The sequence below is a fragment of the Acanthochromis polyacanthus genome, chromosome 10 (assembly GCF_021347895.1).
Source record: "Acanthochromis polyacanthus isolate Apoly-LR-REF ecotype Palm Island chromosome 10, KAUST_Apoly_ChrSc, whole genome shotgun sequence".
NCBI lineage: Eukaryota > Metazoa > Chordata > Actinopteri > Pomacentridae > Acanthochromis > Acanthochromis polyacanthus.
Window position 1 is genome coordinate 26,431,489 of NC_067122.1, and position 21,170 is coordinate 26,452,658.

At 41.5% G+C, this 21,170-nt stretch overlaps 1 protein-coding gene across 1 annotated transcript in view; it reads left to right on the forward strand.

The window, feature by feature from the left end:
- cyfip2 (cytoplasmic FMR1 interacting protein 2) overlaps window positions 1–21,170 on the forward strand; it is a 29,439-nt gene that overhangs the window by 2,812 nt on the left and 5,457 nt on the right. Inside the window, 25 exon segments of the mRNA XM_022206839.2 lie at window positions 3,548–3,697; window positions 3,793–3,882; window positions 5,625–5,702; window positions 8,030–8,131; window positions 8,312–8,493; window positions 8,582–8,678; window positions 10,608–10,736; window positions 10,848–10,952; window positions 11,052–11,140; window positions 11,354–11,591; window positions 11,749–11,901; window positions 12,598–12,737; window positions 12,851–12,998; window positions 13,672–13,825; window positions 14,117–14,273; window positions 14,359–14,455; window positions 14,541–14,617; window positions 14,720–14,828; window positions 14,949–15,068; window positions 15,156–15,355; window positions 15,439–15,526; window positions 15,659–15,802; window positions 15,947–16,037; window positions 19,132–19,262; window positions 20,830–20,902. Coding sequence (XP_022062531.2) covers window positions 3,581–3,697; window positions 3,793–3,882; window positions 5,625–5,702; window positions 8,030–8,131; window positions 8,312–8,493; window positions 8,582–8,678; window positions 10,608–10,736; window positions 10,848–10,952; window positions 11,052–11,140; window positions 11,354–11,591; window positions 11,749–11,901; window positions 12,598–12,737; window positions 12,851–12,998; window positions 13,672–13,825; window positions 14,117–14,273; window positions 14,359–14,455; window positions 14,541–14,617; window positions 14,720–14,828; window positions 14,949–15,068; window positions 15,156–15,355; window positions 15,439–15,526; window positions 15,659–15,802; window positions 15,947–16,037; window positions 19,132–19,262; window positions 20,830–20,902 — 3,109 coding nt within the window. The 5' untranslated portion in view covers window positions 3,548–3,580.

Here is a 21,170-nt window from a genome sequence, read left to right on the forward strand (position 1 = left end):
TCCCAGGCTGCATGTATTACATGAACGCCTTGCAGCACATAGTGATCGAGGTTTTCGCTATCTTCTGTCTTTTCTTCATTCTAGGTGTGATATCTCCTCTCACCACCCTTGAATCGTTGTCGTTTAGTCCCGTCACGAGGACATCTGACCCAAGCTCTTGACATATAGCAGCTTCAGTTGTAATATGAAACCACCCAAAGGGGTTAATTTCACATATTATTGATGTCCAACTCCTGTATGAGATTTCTAAAGAGAGTTGTTGTCTCATTTGGCCTCCTTTTTGTTTTTTTTTTAGCCGTTCCGGTGTAATGTGGGGCCTGCAGCCACGTTACCAAGAGCCCAGAAGGGAATGAAGGGGCCCTTTTTTAGCTTTGTGAAGATGCACATACACACAGACGGACAAACAGACACACCAACTGTTGAACAGAGTCTCGTATAGGGTGGGAAAGTTTATTCAGCCAACTCCAGGCTTTACACTGCGTCTGTATTCCCAAGCACAGATGGGAGTTGAGCAGCACTGAGCATGTTTGTCTGCCTGACAGAAACCCCTGTAGCAAGCTGCGTGTTTCATTTTCTGTAAAGCTGAACGGTTAAAAATAACCAAGTGAGTCTTAAAAAGAATTAGGGAGCGTGTGCGTCCAGGTTGCAAAGCTGCACAGCGGCGCAAAGAATGTAGAAAACGCAGCGCTCGAGACAAAAAAAAACCCAAACGTTGTAAGGTTTCAGCAGCACAGAGAAGTTAAGGTTGAGACTGACATTCCTTCCTAAGCCTCCAGCGGCTTACACCAACATTACCAAATCTGCAGGCCTTAATTTAATTCATTTTCATACTTGCTGTATTAAAATGAGCTAAATCTTGAATATGGAGCTGAAACAAAAGGTCAGTCACAACCTCCAGTGTATCAGTAGCACCATGAAACAATGAAAACCAGTGTCACCCGTGCACAACAATTGGATTTTTAAAAAATATACATAACTTTGAAGGCATTAGCTCTACACATAATGACAGAAAAGGGGATAAAGCAACATGATTTTGGCCCCCAATAAACCTAACCTAATATTTTTTACCTTATTGTTTATTATCTGAATGATGTTATATGTATATGTACATCAAAGCTAGTGCTAACAATTAGTTTCAACTATTTTTGATTGGTTATTTGGTCTTTAAAATATCAGAAAATGGTGAAAAATGTAGATAAGTGTTACCTCACATGTCATATTTTGCCCACATTTTAAATACATCTTCTTTTCTGTCATGGAGGAGGACATAAACAAGATAATATTCATATTTGAAAGGGTAGAATCTGGGATTTTAGACTATGATTTCTTAAAACATTACTCAAATCAGTATTCGATTATCAAAATATTCGCAGATTACTAACAATTTCATTTATTAATTATAGTTGTTTGGTGAAAAATGTCAATGTCCATGTTCCCTCACATGTACAATCCAAATATGTTCAGTTTGCTGTCGTGACGGCGAGAAGAAACACGAAAATATTCATTTTTGAGAAGGAGGAATCAGGAATTTAGACTTTAATTTCTTAAAACGTCACTCAATCATTATTCCATTATCATAATAGTTGCCGATTACTTTTAAAATTGGCAACTAATCGATTAATCATTACAGCTGCCACGTGCTGATGTTTACTGACTCACTCGCCTTTCAACTCCGCAGCTTTCGTAAACCGTAACTTTGACAGTTTGATATGACAGGAAACTCCACCCACCTGCTTTACACTTCATTTGTGATCATTAGTAAGCATGCTCATGTGGATATGACCAACAGCGATGTGGCTCTGTGTTTTTGCGGTGCGCACTTCTCCTTCCATGACGTTTCGTATGAAATGACTGTTTCCTTTGAACAATTTTTCAACTTACCGGTTCCTGCTGCTCCAGGTTAATTGTCTACCTATGGCGGTGGTTTTTATCTGTCTCTGTTCTCTGTGCTGTTTGGCCCCCGGCCCTCTCGGCTCTACGTGTGCTGTCTCTGGCTGTGAAAATTAAGCTGATTATCGGCGCTGTCAGCCACGTCTGCCAGGTCAGACGTAAAATCCACATTTCTGAGAGGCACATGATACACGGGTGGGTGCGTCCACACTGCTGAAGCTGATCTGGGCCTTTTAATGAGGAGAGGTTTCAAGAGCGTGTAGCCGCTTATTTCAGTGATGATCTTGTGCATGAAGTGAATACATATTTGTGTGCCTCTAGATTCATTTCCATTCATAAGAATCCAGGATATCTCCTAAAGTTTCAAAGAAAAACCACATTTGCCAGTGGCTCTTCTGCCTCTGCAAGATAGCACATTTTGTGTTTGTCAAAATGTCATTCGGTGTCAGACTGTTCCCCCGCCCGTGTCAGATCAATGGCATTTCCAGGTCTTGGCATTTCAAGAATTTCATGCTTGAAATATGCCTTTAGTCAAACAAAAAGCCATAAAGGAAACTGCGAGGGGCCTCTCCCCTTACTTCCCTTGAGTATTCGTCTGGTATTGCCGTACAGTCTAAGGGGAGGGGATACAGGTGCAGGATGAGCATGCAGACGTGTTGCACCGCACAGCCTGAACGGGGTTTCATAAGAGGAAATGAGGTTGTCTAGACACGTCAAAGAGAATATCTGCTGCATCTCCTTGCGACCGAGATGCATTGTCTCTGCGTCGTCAAAGAGTAGCTTATATATGAACTGTGAAAAATGTCAACTTGCTGCCTCCAGATGATTTCAGCAGCAGCTTGTTTCAGCTTTTCATGATGTGATGTTTCAGTTAGAAGGTTCAAACTGTTAGTCACTACTTACTGGATTTTCCCTCAGAATGCTTTAAGCTAACCATTCATTCATCAGTAGTATCTATAGTAGTTATACTAGTTATCGATTTTAACCTTCTATCCGCTGCTGAAGTTCGCTGTTTCAACTTCTCAGTTTGCTTGCTGTTTTTGTGCTTTTTTTGTCATGCACCGCTAAGCTCTGTGTTCCCACTGAATGCACCATTTGTCACATGTAATCGTGGACAAATTCTAAACGACTGCGGCCAACGAGAAAGTTTTTATTTGACGCCCATAACTCGTAACATCAGAACCACAAAATCTTTGTCCTCTTCGGAAGCAGCAGTGAATTTCAGCGGTCCTTAAGGGCAATCGAAAGTTGAATAGTCAATCAAAATTGCCAACTTGAGAGATATGGGGCGACGTCGGCAACTCTGCATTGCTTTATGTATTGAGAACCATCACTGGATCCTGTTCTACATACTCTTCTATGTTCACTTGCAGCTGCACTCTCTATTATGCTTTTCGTGCTGCAAAAAAATGAACATAATCATAGTGCGTTTCTTGGAACACCCTCAGTGTTTGGTTTCTTCGCGACACACACGGTCAGAGCAGGCCGTTGGTTGTAACATTTTCTGCTTTTATTAAATCTATCCTTCAATCTTCCTGTGTATCCCCTGAAAACTGGCGGTTTTAGAGCAGACTCCATCCCATCATGCATTGCCCCTCTTTTAGTTTTGCCTCATTATCTCATATCCTCACGCTCTCTCTTCCTCTCTGTCTGTCAGACTGCGGTGTTGTTAGAGTGACGCCTCGTTACCATGACGACCCACGTGACCCTGGAGGATGCTCTGTCCAACGTGGACCTGCTGGAGGAGCTGCCCCTCCCGGACCAGCAGCCATGCATCGAACCCCCTCCCTCCTCCATCATGTACCAGGTACACGCTCACACCACCATCCACCACTGCTACCAGTTGTTTCCAATATCACCCCTTTGACTCTTTGGTCTCCCCGCCCCCTCCACCTTCTGCAGGCTAATTTCGACACCAACTTTGAAGACAGGAATGCATTTGTGACCGGCATCGCCCGCTACATCGAGCAAGCCACAGTCCACTCCAGCATGGTGAGGCCAGTGTGCTGCACTGTAAAAATTCAAAATCTTACCAAGTCTGTTTGTCTTATTTTTAGTCAAAATGTCTCATCCCACTTGATTTAAGATAAATTCACTTAACAAGGGACATTTCAGCAAGATGGGGAGACTTGTTTTAAGAGAATGCGTCTTGAATGTCTTAAGTCAAACAATCCTGAAATTATCTTGTTTTGAGTGGAATTTGACAAGAAAACTCAAAATAAGTTGAACCCTCGTGTCGTCCTGCAAGTCAAACTGACCCGTTTTAGAGTTTGAAAATGTGGAAAAAGAATATTTTCACAGTGAAAACTTCCACAGTTTCAATATTTTTGGGAGATTTTTGTACAATTTTTAATGGAAAAAAAGAAATATTAAAAAAAGTTTCTTTAAGAACATTCACAAAAAAATCAACCAAAATCCAGCGAAATTCGCTGGATTTTGGTTGATTTTTTTGTGAATGTTCTTAAAGAAAATATTCGAAATTTTACTGATATATATGTAATCACTTTAGATATTTTAAAGATTTTTTTAGGAAGCTTTTTATTCACTTTTTGAACATATATGTAATTTTTACATATTTTTTGTTTTTTAAATGTTTATTTCTTGCCAAATTTGGGATTTTTCTTTAAAAAAAATACAACTTTTAAGGGAAACTTTTAAGGAATTTTCTTCCTGAAGATTTTGCAATTTTTTTTTTATAAATTTGGGGAATTTTTTTTGCTGAATTTTTGGATTTTTTTTTTTTCAGACAAGGCAACAATATTTGTTAGTGCCGTAAATCAGGACAACAGGAGGGTTAAGACACCTGAGCTTGACAGTCCTGGTAAAATATAGCTTAAAATAAGTTTTCCCAGCTAATTTTAAGATCTCTATATTCTAAATGTCATATCTTATTTTGAGAAATCTCACCCAAGCCATTTTTAACTTGTTCTATTGGCAGATTTTTTTCACTTATTTCAAGGTAAAAGTTCTTTGGAATAAGTTTTTTTATTTATTGTTTTGAGAGGGGCGTTTTTTCTAGATTTGAGAAGAACCACATGCCACGACTTGCCATCATTGTGGTTTTTACATCTAACTGGTTGAATTCATCCTTTTGTGGTTGAGCTTCAGTATTTGCTGTTCCTCTTTCGGTGAACACAAAGCCGAGTGTGGGAAGCAGCTTCATGCCCTTAAAGGGAGCCTTGTTTTATGTGAATCGATTATCATTTGGCTCTTTTGTTAAGATTTGGCTGGGTCTATGCGAGGACACACATACACACACACTCATATAGGCACATATTCCGCTCACACACTGGTGAATCAGGCAGCCAGTAAACCACTAAACCTCTCTCCCCCCATGGTGAATGAATGGAGAATGTGATTTGACTGGCAAACAGGGGAAGTAGTGCTTTATTTAACCTTATTTAATCAGGAAGTCCATTCAGGTTGAAGCCAGTCTATTATGGGACACTCTTCCTTTAGCCAGAGTGATGGAGAAATGAGTCTCACCTACTTCTGCAGGGAAGAGACGTTCCCCTGCTAAAATATTTATCAAGTCCTGGAATGTGTGACTCATGTGAGGCGCTGAGTGTGTTTAGTGTTAAGTGGCAAAATGTTCATCAGGAGCACGCAAAGACTGTTAAACCAGAAAACGATAGCAGAGGTTCGAGCATCTACTTGATGCTTGTATTCATAAGACACTTTGCTTGAGCTGTGCTTTAGGGATTAATTGTGCATTTTGCTGTGTGTTTGTGCAGAATGAGATGCTGGAGGAAGGACACGAGTACGCTGTGATGCTTTACACTTGGAGAAGCTGCTCCAGAGCCATTCCCCAGGTAACACCAGGGTTTTCCAGAAGTGTCGGCCAAACAGTCGATTCTGATGATATGGTTTTAATGTATAAGTTGCCTTTAACCTTTTGCGAAAACCAGTCCCCGCTTCAAAAAAGAGCAAACTTCATTACAGAGAAATATGCCTATTTGTCTGTATTAGTAGCTCCCCCACTCACTCTATACTTTTGTTTGTTTGGGTTTATTAATCCTGCAAGGGAAATGATCTTTTCCTATATCCCATCTTGTTAGGAAGCTGAGGTCAGCTGTGCTTGTGCCTGTGTAGTAGGTGAAGTTAAAGATCTTGCTAAAAGACCCAACAGTGTCAGCTTGGCAATGCTGGGAATTCAACTTAATCAGTATCAGTCTTAAATTCTGAGCCACCATAACTTAACTAGAACTGGCAATTCTTGGGAAAAATGCAAGTGTGATTGCTGAAAGCTGCCCCAGCTTGTTGCTAGAGCTTTTAGAATTCATCCCACGTAAAGAATAAGCCTGGTGTCAAACCTACAACCTTATAATTAGAGGACAAGCTGCTTTACCTACTGAGCCTCACTATATGAATGAGTGCATCGTGCTCAGTTGAGTTGGAGGTTGCACCCAGTCGAGTAGAGAGCCGGGATACATTCTCATTTGAAAGGCTGCTTTGGAAAACACAGGTGGCAACAACTTTGCAGCTGCCCAGTAAGCATTATAAAAATTCAGTGAAATCGCTGCATTTTCCAGAAACGCCACCCAGATGTTTATGGGCGTGATGAATAAATTCCTTTACTTACATTGTGTTTTTCACAGCAAAACCACCTCTAAGGTGCATTGCAAACCCACACTCAAATGGGCAATGGTGTCAGAGCAACGGTCCTGTCTCATATGAGGAAAATGTAGGCGATGCCTCAGCCTCACACTGTAATCCTACAGTTTAATATGTCCTAGAAATTATGCAAACTAATGTCAGATGCCCCAAATCATGTCTTAAAAATAAATTATGATGTAATGGAACTGCCTGCAGTGATAAACATACGATCAAGTGTAATGTTTTTCACCATCATACGTCTCTTCCATGGTCGACATTTTTTTGTTCTTATCAGTCAGGAATTGGTCTGATTTGAAATACCAGCAGCTGTTACCAGACAGTGTGAGCTGGAATGCACAAGAAACCCAGTTCCTCTTTATAATGACTCACCACATGTATACAATAAGGCAGGCAAACTCACTGAATTATAATAAATAAGCGTATATGATGAAACAGTGGCATTCGAATATGCGACAGGCCACCAGTTATGGGTGTTATGGGGAAGTTTATCCTGTTTTTTGCCATTTGCTCAATGCTCCAGGTCCTTGTAGGATTCCTTATAACACACTCACTGCAGCAAACGATTATTTTATCGATAAATTGATTATTTGTTTGGTCTATGAAATCCCAGGAAATTGTCAAAATTGTCTGTGAGTGTTTCTAAAAGCTCAAGATGAGATCTAGTACCCAAAGATGCCCAGTTCACTGTCATAAAGAAGGAAAGAAATCAGAAAATATTCACTTTTAAAAGACTAGAATCAGACAATTTGGACAGAAGAATTACTCAAACTAATTAACTGATTATCAAACTTGTAGTGATTCATCAAATAATTGATTAAACAATTAATGCTTGTCGCTCTTTAGCACATAAACTTGCACATATGGACTGAATAAGATGCCTGTTGTTGCATCACTTTCATTACCAATCTGATTCTTGTTGAGCAGACTCAAGTGAAGAAAAATATTCAGGGATAAACCAGCATGACTGAAATTTGTCTGTTAAGTTAAACCGTTTCTGACTTGAGGTTTTGTTCAAACACCGTTTCCTTCCACTGTGGGGATGAGAGCACATAGACAAACCTCATGAAACCATGTCACTGTGAGAGAAGTTGCTGAACATGAAATGCTGGTGTTAAGTTGACAAAATCTGGTCACTGAATCAGAGACTCAGCTGTGAGCGTTGTCCTTCTACACTTCCTTCACTTGTTTAATTTACAAACATGAATGAACACCCTACTATTAAGTAAACTTCATGTTCTAATCTATTAATTTATTGTGAACCCCAACAGGTATGTAGCCTGACTTTATTGTTCCGCATGACATAATTTCCTCAAATTGTACAAAACCAACTCAAAATTGCATGAAAATTACAAATCTAGGTGTGGGGGAGAAAATAGTAAAATAGAAAAGAAACAATAAAAACGTTCTTGAGTTATGTTTACCTCTAAACAAACTGTAATGTTGCATGAACTCACGGAACTAAGCCTGACGTGATGCTGCTTCAAGATCAGACTGTGTGATGGCACCACCTTGTGTTTCCCAGGTGAAATGCAACGAGCAGCCCAACAGAGTGGAGATCTATGAGAAAACAGTGGAGGTGCTAGAACCTGAAGTGACCAAGCTGATGAAGTTCATGTACTTCCAGGTAGGTTTCCCTCTTAACACCCTCTAATTATTTAAAGAGGAAGACATCAGTAGTCATGTTATGTTAGGTGTCTTTGAGGACACAGAAAGTTGTTTTATGATTTTTTTTTTTTTGTGGGTTTGATTGCATTCGTTGATGAAAAAATGGTCAATACTCAATCCATATATTGTGTTTCTCTAGCGGAAAGCCATAGAGCGCTTCTGTAGTGAAGTGAAGCGTCTGTGCCATGCCGAGAGAAGGAAGGATTTCGTGTCCGAGGCCTATCTGCTCACTCTGGGCAAATTCATCAACATGTTTGCAGTGCTGGATGAACTAAAGAATATGAAGTGTAGCGTCAAGAACGATCACTCTGCCTACAAACGGTAGTGAAGCATAAACAATAATATCCAAGTCCGTGTTTGTTTCCTCACGCAGAGCCCAACTAATATTTCTCTCCTGCTCTGCCTCCAGGGCGGCTCAGTTCTTGAGGAAGATGGCCGACCCCCAGTCCATCCAGGAGTCCCAGAATCTCTCTATGTTTTTAGCCAACCACAACAGGATCACTCAGGTCAGTGGGTGGGGGTAAAAGTGGGGTAAATGTGCGTTAGGGCTTGGTGGACGACGGATTGACTGCTGTAGAGCAGTTGTAAATCGACCCAAGGCGGCTTTTTTTAGTGCATCTTTGTAAAATTACCCCCTGGAACCTTTTGATGAGCTGTTTACTGCAAATACACCTAAATATTCCATTCAGTCTTAATAATAGTACAACAGCTGGGCTTCTAAACCTTCTAACTTTGTATTCCAGGAAATGACTTGCTCGACAAGCTGAGTGGATGAATGATGACTCATATTTGTAGTCTGTGCTGTACCCAAGGTGTCAGGTCACACGTTGAGGTGCCTGAACAGTCTGAGCAAAGGAGCAATTATGCAATTAACCCACCTATCTTAACCTGAACTGACCCACTGAACAAGCTGATTGACTTGGGCAGCATTCATCTTGCTCACTGTAGTGCCGTTGTTAGGCTGTCACAGCAGTGTTTATCACCCATCTAGCGCTGAATTGGTTTTCAGGGCAGGCATATGTTTTGCCTATCTGAATATGTCAGTGCAGAATTCCAAACATCAAATATATAGAACGTGCCTTTTGGATTCATTATATTTAATTAGCAAAGAGCCCACAGAGACCTGTTAAAAAACAAACTCCTACATTTCTCTTTTAAATGATCAAAAGGGGGCCATGTTGAGTTGTGGTGCACACACAGTATTGAAGCTGTTTACACATCAGCCACAGTGTCAAAACGTCTGACAGGTGAAATTAAGGCCGTTGATTATCTCGTTACAAAGACATCTGTCAAGGTCTGGGATATGTTAAGCAGTCAACAAACAGCCACTGCTTGAACTGGATGTGTTGGAAGCAGGACATATGGGGTGGCGTAAGGATGTTTGGACTTTCACTAGGACAAAATTGTGATGGCTAGACGACTGGATAAGAGCATCTCCTAACAGGCTAGTCTTGTGGGGGTGTTCTCAGTATGCAGTGGTTATTACCTACCAAAAGTAGTCCAAAGAGAGGCAAACTGGTGCCCTGTGAATGGATGCCGGCTGATGTGGATGGAGAGTGAAGGTTGATTCTTGTGGTCTGCTGTTGCACAAATTGATTAAAAAAAAAAAAAGTAATACAGGTCATGATAGAAAGATGTAAAAACACAGTCTTGCTGCGTTTGAGACCACATAGCTGCAGAGCGGTCAGAGTGTCCATGCTGACCCCTGTCCCCTGCCAAAAGCACACACAATGGGCACAAGAGCATCCCAGCTGGAATACGAAGCAATGAAAGAAGGCGGTCTGATAAATCACATTTTCTTTGGCATCATGATGGATGGCTGAGTGTGTTTGCATTGTTTGCCTGGGAGAGAGATAGATGGCAGCAAGATGCACTACGGGCAAAAGGCAAGCAGGCAGAGGCAGTGTGATGCTCTGGGCAATGGTCTGCTGGAAAACCTGTGGTCCTGGCGTTTATGTTCACCGCCTTCTTAAAAAATGTTGTAGACCTCTGTGTGGCAACAGTATTCCCAGTGGCCGCTTTCAGCAAAGTAGTGCACCCTGCCACACTGCAAACACTGTTCGGGAAAAGTTTAAACAAACAGTTCAAGGGGTTGCGTTGGACTCCTCAGTCTGACCGAGCATCTGTGAAATGTTTTGGAAAAACAAGTCCGATCCATGGAGACCGTACCTCACAACTTCCTGGACACAAAGGATCAGCTGCTGCTGCTGTCTTGGTGCCCGATACCACAGGACATCCTCAGAGGTCTTGTGGAGTCCAGACCTTGATGGCTTAGAGCTGTTTTGGCAGCACCAGGGTGACCTACATAGTATTAGGCAGGTGGTTTGTGGTGTTCCACCTGCAGGATGGAATGAACCCTTCCTGGGATTTGTCTTTCAGTGATTTTTCCCGTTTATCTGAAGGTGACCTGCTGTCCTCTCTCTGTCTCTGTGTAGTGCCTGCACCAACAGTTGGAGGTGATTCCTGGCTATGAGGAACTTTTGGCAGACATCGTCAACATCTGTGTAGACTATTATGAGAACAAAATGTATTTGACTCCCAGTGAGAAACACATGCTGCTTAAGGTAAGCACACATTTGACATCTTCATCTCCTGCCAGCCTTTAACAGTCAAAAATCCAATCCATCGCTGTCTTCTTGCCAAATTTAAACAAATTTCCTCTCCCTGTTTGTCAGGTTATGGGCTTTGGTCTGTATCTGATGGATGGGAATGTGAGTAATATCTACAAACTAGATGCCAAAAAGAGGATCAACCTGAGCAAGATCGACAAGTTCTTCAAAGTAAGGCTTTCGCTTTTTCTTGCGGCTCTTTTATCCGAGAACGTACAGTATTTGTGTGCACAACCAGAGGGTGAGGCATTCATTCTTGTGTGCTTTCAGCTTCAAGTGGTGCCACTGTTTGGAGACATGCAAATAGAGTTGTCACGCTACATTGAGACAAGTGCTCACTACGAAGAAAACAAGTCCAAGTAAGTAAATCATTCTGACCTTCTATGCAACTAGTTTACAGGACACGTGGACTGTCGTTGCATGTCACACGTCCTCTCTCTCCTTTACTGTCTCAGCTGATGCAATCCAAAAGAAACGCATGCAAACACTACCTTAACTAGAAATTCTTGACCACCACGCCATCTGCTCCCTCTCACCCCTTAACCCCTTCACCCTCTCCCGTCTGTGCCCAGGTGGACGTGCACCCAGAGCAGCATCTCGCCGCAGTACAACCTGTGCGAGCAGATGGTGCAGATCAGGGAGGACCACATCCGGTTCATCTCGGAGCTGGCGCGCTACAGCAACAGCGAAGTGGTGACGGGCTCCGGCCTGGACAGCCAGAAGTCAGACGAGGAGTACAGGGAACTGTTCGACCTGGCTTTGAGGGGCCTGCAGCTGCTGTCCAAGTGGAGCACACACGTCATGGAAGTTGTGAGTAAAGACGGGGATTGATTGTGTCGGTGCGTGGGCCGAGGGAGAGCGTCTTGCAGTCGATATGTGTGGGTTTGGGAGGTATGAAAAGTTTTGCGGTTTTGCCATTGATCGCTCTGACTTTGATCTATTTATGTCTCTCTTTTGTCTCTCACAGTACTCGTGGAAGCTGGTGCATCCCACAGATAAATTCTGTAATAAGGACTGTCCTGGCACAGCGGAGGAGTACGAACGAGCCACGCGCTACAATTACACCAGCGAGGAGAAATTTGCCCTGGTGGAGGTCATTGCCATGATCAAGGGGCTGCAGGTATAACACTGGTGGAATATGAGCAGCTGTCTTTTTGGTGTTCTCAACAGGTTTGGGGGAAGGACACTTTGAAAACTGTTTGTACATTTATGAATGGATACACTTGTTGTTAACTAGCTGAGAGTGTGATGCCAGCTAGTGGTATTCTTGTATGTGTTCACTGAATATGAAGCTAGTTGGCAATTAATTTAGAATAAAGACTGATCAAATGCAAAATGTGGGTCTACTCCCTCTGACGGTGCTTTAGAGCTGCTTGTAGGCTGATTTTGTTTGCCTGGAAAATAATCTAATTAGCTGTTCCCCTCTCTTTTATGTCTTTGTGCTAAGCTAAGCTAACTGTAGCCTCATAATTAATGTTCACCTTTTGATTATTGTCGCTTCACGTAAATATCTGGTCTTTACTAGTGTTTGAAACTAGTTTGGAAGCCGCATGTGGCCCCTTATTGCAACATAACACAAGAGTTATGTGGAATCGTGACAATCACAACCCACATATTGATGTTTTAAGGTGTTTGAAGTAAAATATTTGCATATCTTTTAGTTCTGTTATGATTTTATTTGATCTTTAAATGCTTAAAAATTAACAGATTGTCTCCAAAATAGGTTATCTGTTCCTTAAATGCTTAGTTTATGGTCAGGAGTCTTCACAACTACTGTGATGATAATAGTGATGATTCTGTCTAATGTACTGTGTAGGTTCTGATGGGCCGAATGGAGTCAGTATTTAACCAGGCCATTAGGAATACCATCTATGCAGCTCTGCAGGACTTTGCCCAGATGACTCTCAGAGAGCCTCTGCGTCAGGCTGTGCGCAAGAAGAAGAACGTCCTCATTAGGTACCAAGCAAAAATCGTCAGATCGCAAGCACATAATAATGAATCACAGTTGTTTTTTGTTTCAGTCTTAAAGATCTAAAGTTCATCTGTAACTCCTTTTCCTTTTTCGGTAGTGTTCTCCAGGCCATTCGAAAGACTGTCTGTGACTGGGAAGGGGCCAGAGAACCTCCAAATGACCCCTGTCTGCGGGGAGAGAAGGACCCCAAGGGCGGTTTTGACATCAAGGTGCCTCGTAGAGCTGTGGGACCCTCCAGCACGCAGGTAAGACATGAACCGGACCACGGCGGAGGAGTGGAATACAGATGACAAGGCATTTCTTCTATTAGTGCATCAGTTGAAGCATTCTCATGTGCACTGCATTTTTTTAACTGGTTCGAATATTGGTGTGATGAGTATCATCACTCATTTATTATCTGGTAAACGAAATGTGAACCTAAAGTTTTACCTCTGAAACTGGACACGTTAATTTGCAGTTACAAGATGCAAAACATTCTGTTTTCATGTGTAATGTCAATGTAGAATGACTCAAAGTAGATGGTGTTACTAAAAAAAAAATTCCAGCAGGAAGATCACATAGAGACAAGGACGGATGGAGGAGTATATTAGGAATTGAGGGAATGAATGAAACTGTTATACATACAATAGTTTGAAGATGGATGAATTGTTTCTCTCTGGGACTCAGGTTCTTTGTGCAGAGTTGTTTTGCAGAAGATTGCAAATTGTCCTCCTGCCTAAAACACTGCAAATTTTTTATCTAATTTTCTGAATCCTCTCCATGTTACATGAAAAAAACAATCAGAAAATGACAGTCATGTTGATGAGTGTGGGTGCCAAATGAGGTTTATTGTGTAGGTTTGTAAGAATCCGACTTAATCTCATGCGAATAATTAGAGCTTTTCATTTATCTTTTTATCTTTGCCATCTTCCCCTACAGCTGTACATGGTACGCACCATGTTGGAATCACTGATAGCAGATAAGAGTGGATCTAAGAAGACTCTTCGCAGCAGTCTGGATGGACCCATAGTTGTGGCTATAGAAGACTTCCACAAGCAATCCTTCTTCTTTACTCACTTGCTCAACTTCAGTGGTGAGGTCAAATTATCAACCTAGATTTCAAACAAAGCAATATTTTACAAAGTTTTTGCACACCGCATATCTTGGTCTGCGTGTGTGATCCAAACTAGAAGCATCGTGCACTCCGTCCTTCACCTGGACGCACTTTAATAACAAAGTGAAAAGTCAAAATTAGTCGCTAAAAAAAACTGCCTAGTCATAATGAAGCTTCTCTCAAAAACATTATGCCATGATTTCAAGTAATTGTAGCGCTTGTAGATCCGTTTAAGTAATTCCCTCCTTCCTTGCTCTTGTTCCTGTGTAGAGGCCCTGCAGCAGTGCTGTGATCTGTCCCAGCTCTGGTTCAGAGAGTTCTTCCTGGAACTCACCATGGGACGCAGAATCCAGTTCCCCATCGAGATGTCCATGCCCTGGATCCTCACCGACCACATCCTGGAGACCAAGGAGCCTTCCATGATGGAGTAAGACAGGCCGATCGACAAGCTCAGATTGTGTTTGCACCTCTTAAAACAAGCTGTCTCCTAACTGCCGTTGTCCCTCCTCCAGATATGTGCTGTACCCACTAGACTTGTATAACGACAGTGGCTACTACGCTCTGACAAAGTTCAAGAAGCAGTTCCTTTATGATGAAATCGAGGCTGAGGTAAGGTCCAGTCGCTTGAAGTAATCTTTAGCCATAACAGTTCTCTTTAAAAACAGAACCTCAGAATGTTTTTTTATGCTTTTAGGTAAACCTCTGCTTTGATCAGTTTGTCTACAAGTTGGCAGACCAGATATTTGCCTACTACAAAGCAATGGCCGGAAGGTAGAACAAGAAACTTCCTCTTTATAAATGTTGGAGTTATTGGCAGAAATCGCAGCAGTCTTTTGCAAAATTTTCCTAAATAATATTCCATGTGCTCCGCAGTGTCCTCCTAGATAAGCGCTTCAGAGCGGAGTGTAAAAACTATGGCGTAATCATCCCGTACCCTCCATCGAACCGCTACGAGACGCTGCTCAAACAGAGACACGTACAGGTACCTGAAACATCCAGTGTCATTATTTGTGCTGCTTCTGATCCACAAGAATAACCAAAAACGAGCACTTTATTTGCCTGTTCTATTGTTGCTCCGAACCTTTCATCCTGTGCCTTTCAGCTGCTGGGTCGCTCGATTGACCTGAACCGCCTGATCACCCAGAGGATCTCAGCAGCCATGTACAAGTCTCTGGACCATGCCATCAGTCGCTTTGAGAGCGAGGACCTCACCTCCATAGTGGTAAGATCACACATCATGGACACGTAAGCTTTTCCTTTGTGTTTGCGCTCGTCCGCTTTCTCACCCCGCCTCCTAACCTCTGTACAGGAGCTGGAGTGGCTGTTGGAGATCAACAGGCTAACCCATCGACTCCTGTCCAAGCACATGACGCTGGACAGCTTTGACGCCATGTTCCGTGAGGCCAACCACAACGTCTCCGCTCCCTATGGACGTATCACGCTTCACGTCTTCTGGGAACTCAACTTCGATTTCCTCCCTAACTACTGCTACAACGGATCCACAAACCGGTCAGTTTGATGCTGCATATTTGAGGCATGTCCCGTTTTTGTTTGTTCTTTTGTGTTTCACTTTCCTTTTTTCCCGCCTTCAGATTTGTACGTACCGCTATTCCCTTCACCCAGGAGCCTCAAAGAGACAAGCCAGCTAATGTGCAGCCTTACTACCTGTATGGGTCCAAGGTATGTTGCTATATGACATTTTTATTTGATATTTCAGGAAAGATTTTCTCAAAAGCTTGTGTACATGTAAAGGAAGCCACCCTTCCCACCGCTCCAGATTAACACTGTTTCTGTTGCTTCTTTTCTCCTCAGCCTCTGAACATTGCCTACTCCCACATATACAGCTCCTACAGAAACTTTGTTGGCCCGCCTCACTTCAAGACCATCTGCCGCCTCCTTGGTTACCAAGGCATTGCCGTAGTGATGGAGGAGCTGCTTAAGATTGTCAAGAGCCTGGTATTTATCTTCATTTTCCATCCCGAAGAACATGTTGCCCTCCCCCTCAGCTCTGGATGCAAAGAGTTATTATTCTCCTTCCTCTTTGTGCCCTGTCTTCCCATTGCCTGCTGTGATCTATCTGTCTTCTCTGTCACATTACAGTTACAGGGCACCATACTGCAGTATGTAAAAACCCTGATAGAAGTCATGCCCAAGATCTGCCGCCTTCCACGCCATGAGTACGGCTCCCCAGGTGAGCTTTTTTTTGACTCCTGGAAAGTCAAATATAGCAATTTCTCAAAAGAACACTAGCAAATATATGGATGTAAAGTCTCACTAAGATTAAAAACTACCTTTGTCCATAACTAATCACTTGCTATCACAAGATAGCAGGATGCTGCCAATGTGCCTTGGCATTAGCTATGTTTTTACTATGCAGGTGACCATGTTTTAACTTTTTTTTTTTTTTTTTTACACATTTTGAGGTATCAAACCAAAAAAAGATGCAGGAAATAGTAAAATTCCTCCCCCAAATTCCTCAGTTTTGCAAGGAAAGTTTCTTTGCTCGCTTGAAATGCTTCGCTGCTTTAAAAAATAACTAGTTAACATGCTTCGTTGGAAATAGAAACACCTTGACCGAATAAGTTCTGAGGTAGCGCATATTTTACTTGCATGACTGATCGTCTGTTTCCGCTTCTAGAAACTCTGCACAGCTTGAAATATGACTGCTACAAGCTGACATAGAAAATAATTACAGCTTGTTCGATTGAACAGAATTACTGAAGACCTCTTTCCATTTTTTCTGTCATAGATAGCCAAGGCAACAGGTTTTGTTTGTTTTTTGTTCTTCAAGGGCTTTTTTAGCAGTTGGAAAGCAACTACTTTTGTTGCTGGCTCATGGCCTCTGCTTCGGCTGTTTATTACAGTCGTGCATAATGTAGCCCATTATATTCCCTCCAAACTAGTTAATGGAAGCAAGACTTTTCCCATTTTATTCCCATTTTCGTGCTTATTTTTTTATTTTTTTACAACATTTCTGTCCAAGTTAGACTTCGCTTTGCAATTATATGGCAACACGACTAATATCAGTCTGCTGGTTAATTCGTTGTTCAGTCTCATTGAGTTTCACATGTTGGAAATAAAATAGAAAAATCTTAATAAATGTCTGACTGATTGCTATGAAACCTCTTGGCACAAAACCTCATGTCCTGTTAGGATGATTAACAATCATTTTAGTGACCCTCAAATGTTTAATGTTGTGCCAAACCATTGAATAAAAATTTCAAAGTATTATCAAAAATTTGCAAAACTAATGACAGTCCACTCAACCTCTGCTGTATGGTGTGTTATGCCAGAGTGCGAACATACTAAAGTAAGATGCTGGAGATGGTAAAAAGTTTAACTGGTTAGCAGCAGCATCTTAGCATCGTCATTGTGAGCGTCATTGTTTTGTTTTACCAGAACGCACTGTGGTCTCTACATACAGCCTCACAGAGCGGCTACACGCTGTATGTTTAAAAAAAATAATTTATTTATATATATATATATATATATATATATATATATATATATATATATATAGACACACACACATACACATAACTCTGCCACCAAGGAATATGGCAGAGTTATGTGACGATTGGCATACATTTGTCTGTTTGTCTGTCTGTGTGCAACATTACTCAAAAACGGACGAACAGATTTGGATAAAATTTTCAGGAAAGGTCAGAAATGACACAAGGAACACCTCCTTAGACTTTGGCAATGATGTGGCTTGTAGTCTGGATCCATGGATTTGTTTAAGATTTCTGTATCATTGTGAGATAGCGTCACTGTAACTAGGACAACAAGTGAACACTACGTCAGCTGCCTGCTGATGATCACATGATTGCAATTCTACTGAAAGTCCACCGCTGCAGACTTATTGGGACTTATCCATCAGAAATGATACAAGGACTGAGCAGCCTTGGTGGGGTACTGCACTCTCTGAGTGCTTTTCTTGTTTGTTTCTGTCACATTTTTACTCCCTGTAGGCCCATTTTTCACTACAGTATAAAGTCCTGCACCTTTATGTTGCTAATAGTAAATAAAAAGTAACCCAACATTCTATAGCTATACTGGCATGTACATTTATGTTTATCCTTTCATACTTTTGAGCTCTGTATAAACACAGCCTGCAGTTCAGCCGAGCAGTCGCTGACTTTTTGCGAACTGAGCACTGCCTGCAGCTAAGTCACTAATTTCTTAACGTTGTTAAAGGTTTCAGAATTTTTGGTGCTTTTTGCAGAATTTATTTTGTGTAAACCGTTTATTTCTGGCAACTTTATAAATTGGCACAGATAAGTAGTTCAAGGACCTACAGAAAGTTGGAAATCCAACGTTTCTTTCGAAGTTTGCAGTTTCTAACTGTGGTACATTGTCTTAATTTGATGTTTTTTTTTGTCTGTATTTCATTGATAAATTCACTGCACTTCTATGGATGCTGTGCAGTTTCATTCCCATTTTCCTCCCAGCTCAGAGCTCCTCCACTCACTTTGGTTGTGTAATCATGCACAAACTGCCTCTGTAACTGCATTCAGGGCGTGAAAACAATAAATTGTGCAGAAATAAGACTCAGCTATAACTTGGAGCGGCAATAAAACAATAACTTGCTGAGAACAAATGAATTGCCACAGTATACAGTTAAGAAGGGTATAATGAGCCTTTGGGGACACAGTGTAAAAAAGTGGCATCTCTGCTGCAAAGAAAATCAAGTTGGAGATATGCTGATTAAAATATAAATACGTTAGGTGTTAGAGTTGATTTCTTTTTCTTGTCAGTGTGTGTAATAAAGACAACAATGTGTAAAAATCCCGACATGAAAAAATGCCTCTTTAAAGCACCAACGGTGTCTTACTTCTCTACTTGCCTGCATCTTTGTATATTTCCTGACCTGCCTTCATGCATTTTGGCGAGAGCCAAGCGTGCAGATTAGAGCTAGTCAGATGGAATATCCCTATGAGGAGGGTTTAGTAATCTGTAGATTACTGATGTTCTGTACTCTGTGTTCTGTACCTGGCTTATTGCCTGTGATCTTACTGTCAGCAGTTAATGATCCTCCTGTCCTCTGCTGTGAGGGCTTGATGCTTCGACCAAATGTGGGTCAGAGCGGCCGGGCAAACCCGCTGACATCAACCTGAATCATCCCGGCAGCGATAGATTACCAGTGACATAATGAGGCATTAATTGGCACTTACCTCCCTGCGATATGTTTGATCACAAGAGAATGTAGATTTTGTCTGTGTTTTTGGTAAAATGTGTATTTAACAGGATATCCCGACTGTATTTTCTCATCTCTGCCATTCCAGGTATCTTGGAGTTCTTCCACCACCAGCTCAAGGATATCATTGAGTATGCTGAGCTGAAGACAGATGTCTTCCAGAGCTTAAGGGAGGTGGGAAACGCCATCCTCTTCTGCCTGCTCATCGAGCAAGCTCTGGTAGGACTTTTCTTTTGTTTTCAAAATCCCATGTTGCTCTTACTACACCCCTGTTCCCTTCTCCCTCTCTTTTATTTGTTGCTTTCTTTGCTTTCTTGCCACCTTAATTGTCTCCCCTGATTCTACTGCCTCCCCAACCCCTCCTCTGATTATTCTTTCTGTGCTCCAAGATCATGTTCAATGAACAAAACTACTGATGTGATGCTGTTTTAACTGCCATTGTTTATGTGGGTGATCAGTACCCTGGGTGCCTGAAGGTTTATGCCCAGTCTACGATATTTATTCACTTGCTTATTTGAATATTGTGCTTGGAAACATTCAGGTTCCCAGTCCATGTGTCCTTAAGTGTGTTTGATCTTTGATGTATTTTTTTTTTTTTTCTGAAATGCAACTCTATTTTTCATTACACGCTGGCAACTACCACAGGTGGTAAGGATTTAGGTCTTGTCAAAGTAACACGAAGACCATTTCTGTCATTTTTTTACTCTTTATCTCTTGTTGGTTTGGGCTGCTGTGTTTCCGTTCTCTATCTTTCATGTTAGTTTTATGGCACACAGTTTCATCTCTAATCCGCCATGGAAGCAAAAGGACTGAGAACATCCTTTCATCATTTTTAACACAAAAACTTCTAATAGTGGACATTTGATCATGACAACTTACAGTACAAAAAAAACAGCAAAAAAAATCATGTACACACATATTTGACCTCTCCGTTACAGAATCTTTGTCCTTGTCTTCCATGGAAGAAGTGATAGCATATTTCTGGTTGGTTGTCGGTACAGTCCTGTGCTTAACTTTGCACTTTCACTCTCTTCTTCTAATTCTGGGCGCCTGTACTGCTTGTAAACGTAACACTACTCGACTCTCACTGTTTCTGTCTGACTGCACTGTGCGTGTCTGTCGGGTATTGTGTGTGTGTGTGTCGGTTTGCACTGCTTCTAAATGTGTAGGTATGTGTGTTTGAGTGTGTGTGTATCTTGCTTTTATCATTGCATGGCTTTCTGTTCTCATTATTGACCTCTTAGTCCAGGATTCAACATGCTGCTTTTCTGCATTTAGTTTAATGTATAGCTAACAGTTACCATAACAACCACAAACAAAACGCTGACACAGGTGATGTTTCTGGTTCACTGAGATGGTTGTAAACGTGACCTCTTGCTATCAAGCCAGCCTAGATGGGATGCTGTACTTAGAGCATGACAAATTCTAATCCCATTAGAATTAGCTTGCCATCATGGCTTGATAAATATGGCCTCATTATCCACACACACACTATCATTCACTTATCTTATCTCCGTCTCTGCATAAGCCGGAGATAGCGTCCAGTAATCCATCAGTATACACCTGCGATGTGAAGCTCTCATTGCATTAGTCATGTAGAAAGTTTCCAGTTGTAATACAAATCTGTGAAACACGCAGATTTTGAGACTAAATTAAGGAATTCAGCAGAATCAAAACCACCTCCGTGACTAACTGCATGCCTTCTGAGGGTGTCCGTGAAGCGAAGAATGCAGGCTCTCGGTTTAAAAATGATCTGTTTTTTTTTGTGTTGTGCTTGACATCTTAGTCTCAGGAGGAAGTGTGTGACCTGCTTCATGCCGCCCCCTTCCAGAACATTCTGCCCAGAGTCTACATCAAAGGTATGTTGGAAAAAAATGCTCCTCTCAAAACAAGAAAAAAAAACTTATTTCAAAGAGGTTTAACCTTGAATTATGTGAAAAATCTGCCAGTAGAACAAGTGAATAATGGCTTGGTGAGGTTTCTTGAAGTTAGATATGATATTTAGAATATTGAGATCTTAAAATTAGCTGGGAAAACTTATTTTAAGCTCTATTTACCAGGATTGTCAGATTAGGTGTCTTAACCCTTCTGTTGTCCTCAGTTACGTCACCAAAAAATGTTGTTGCC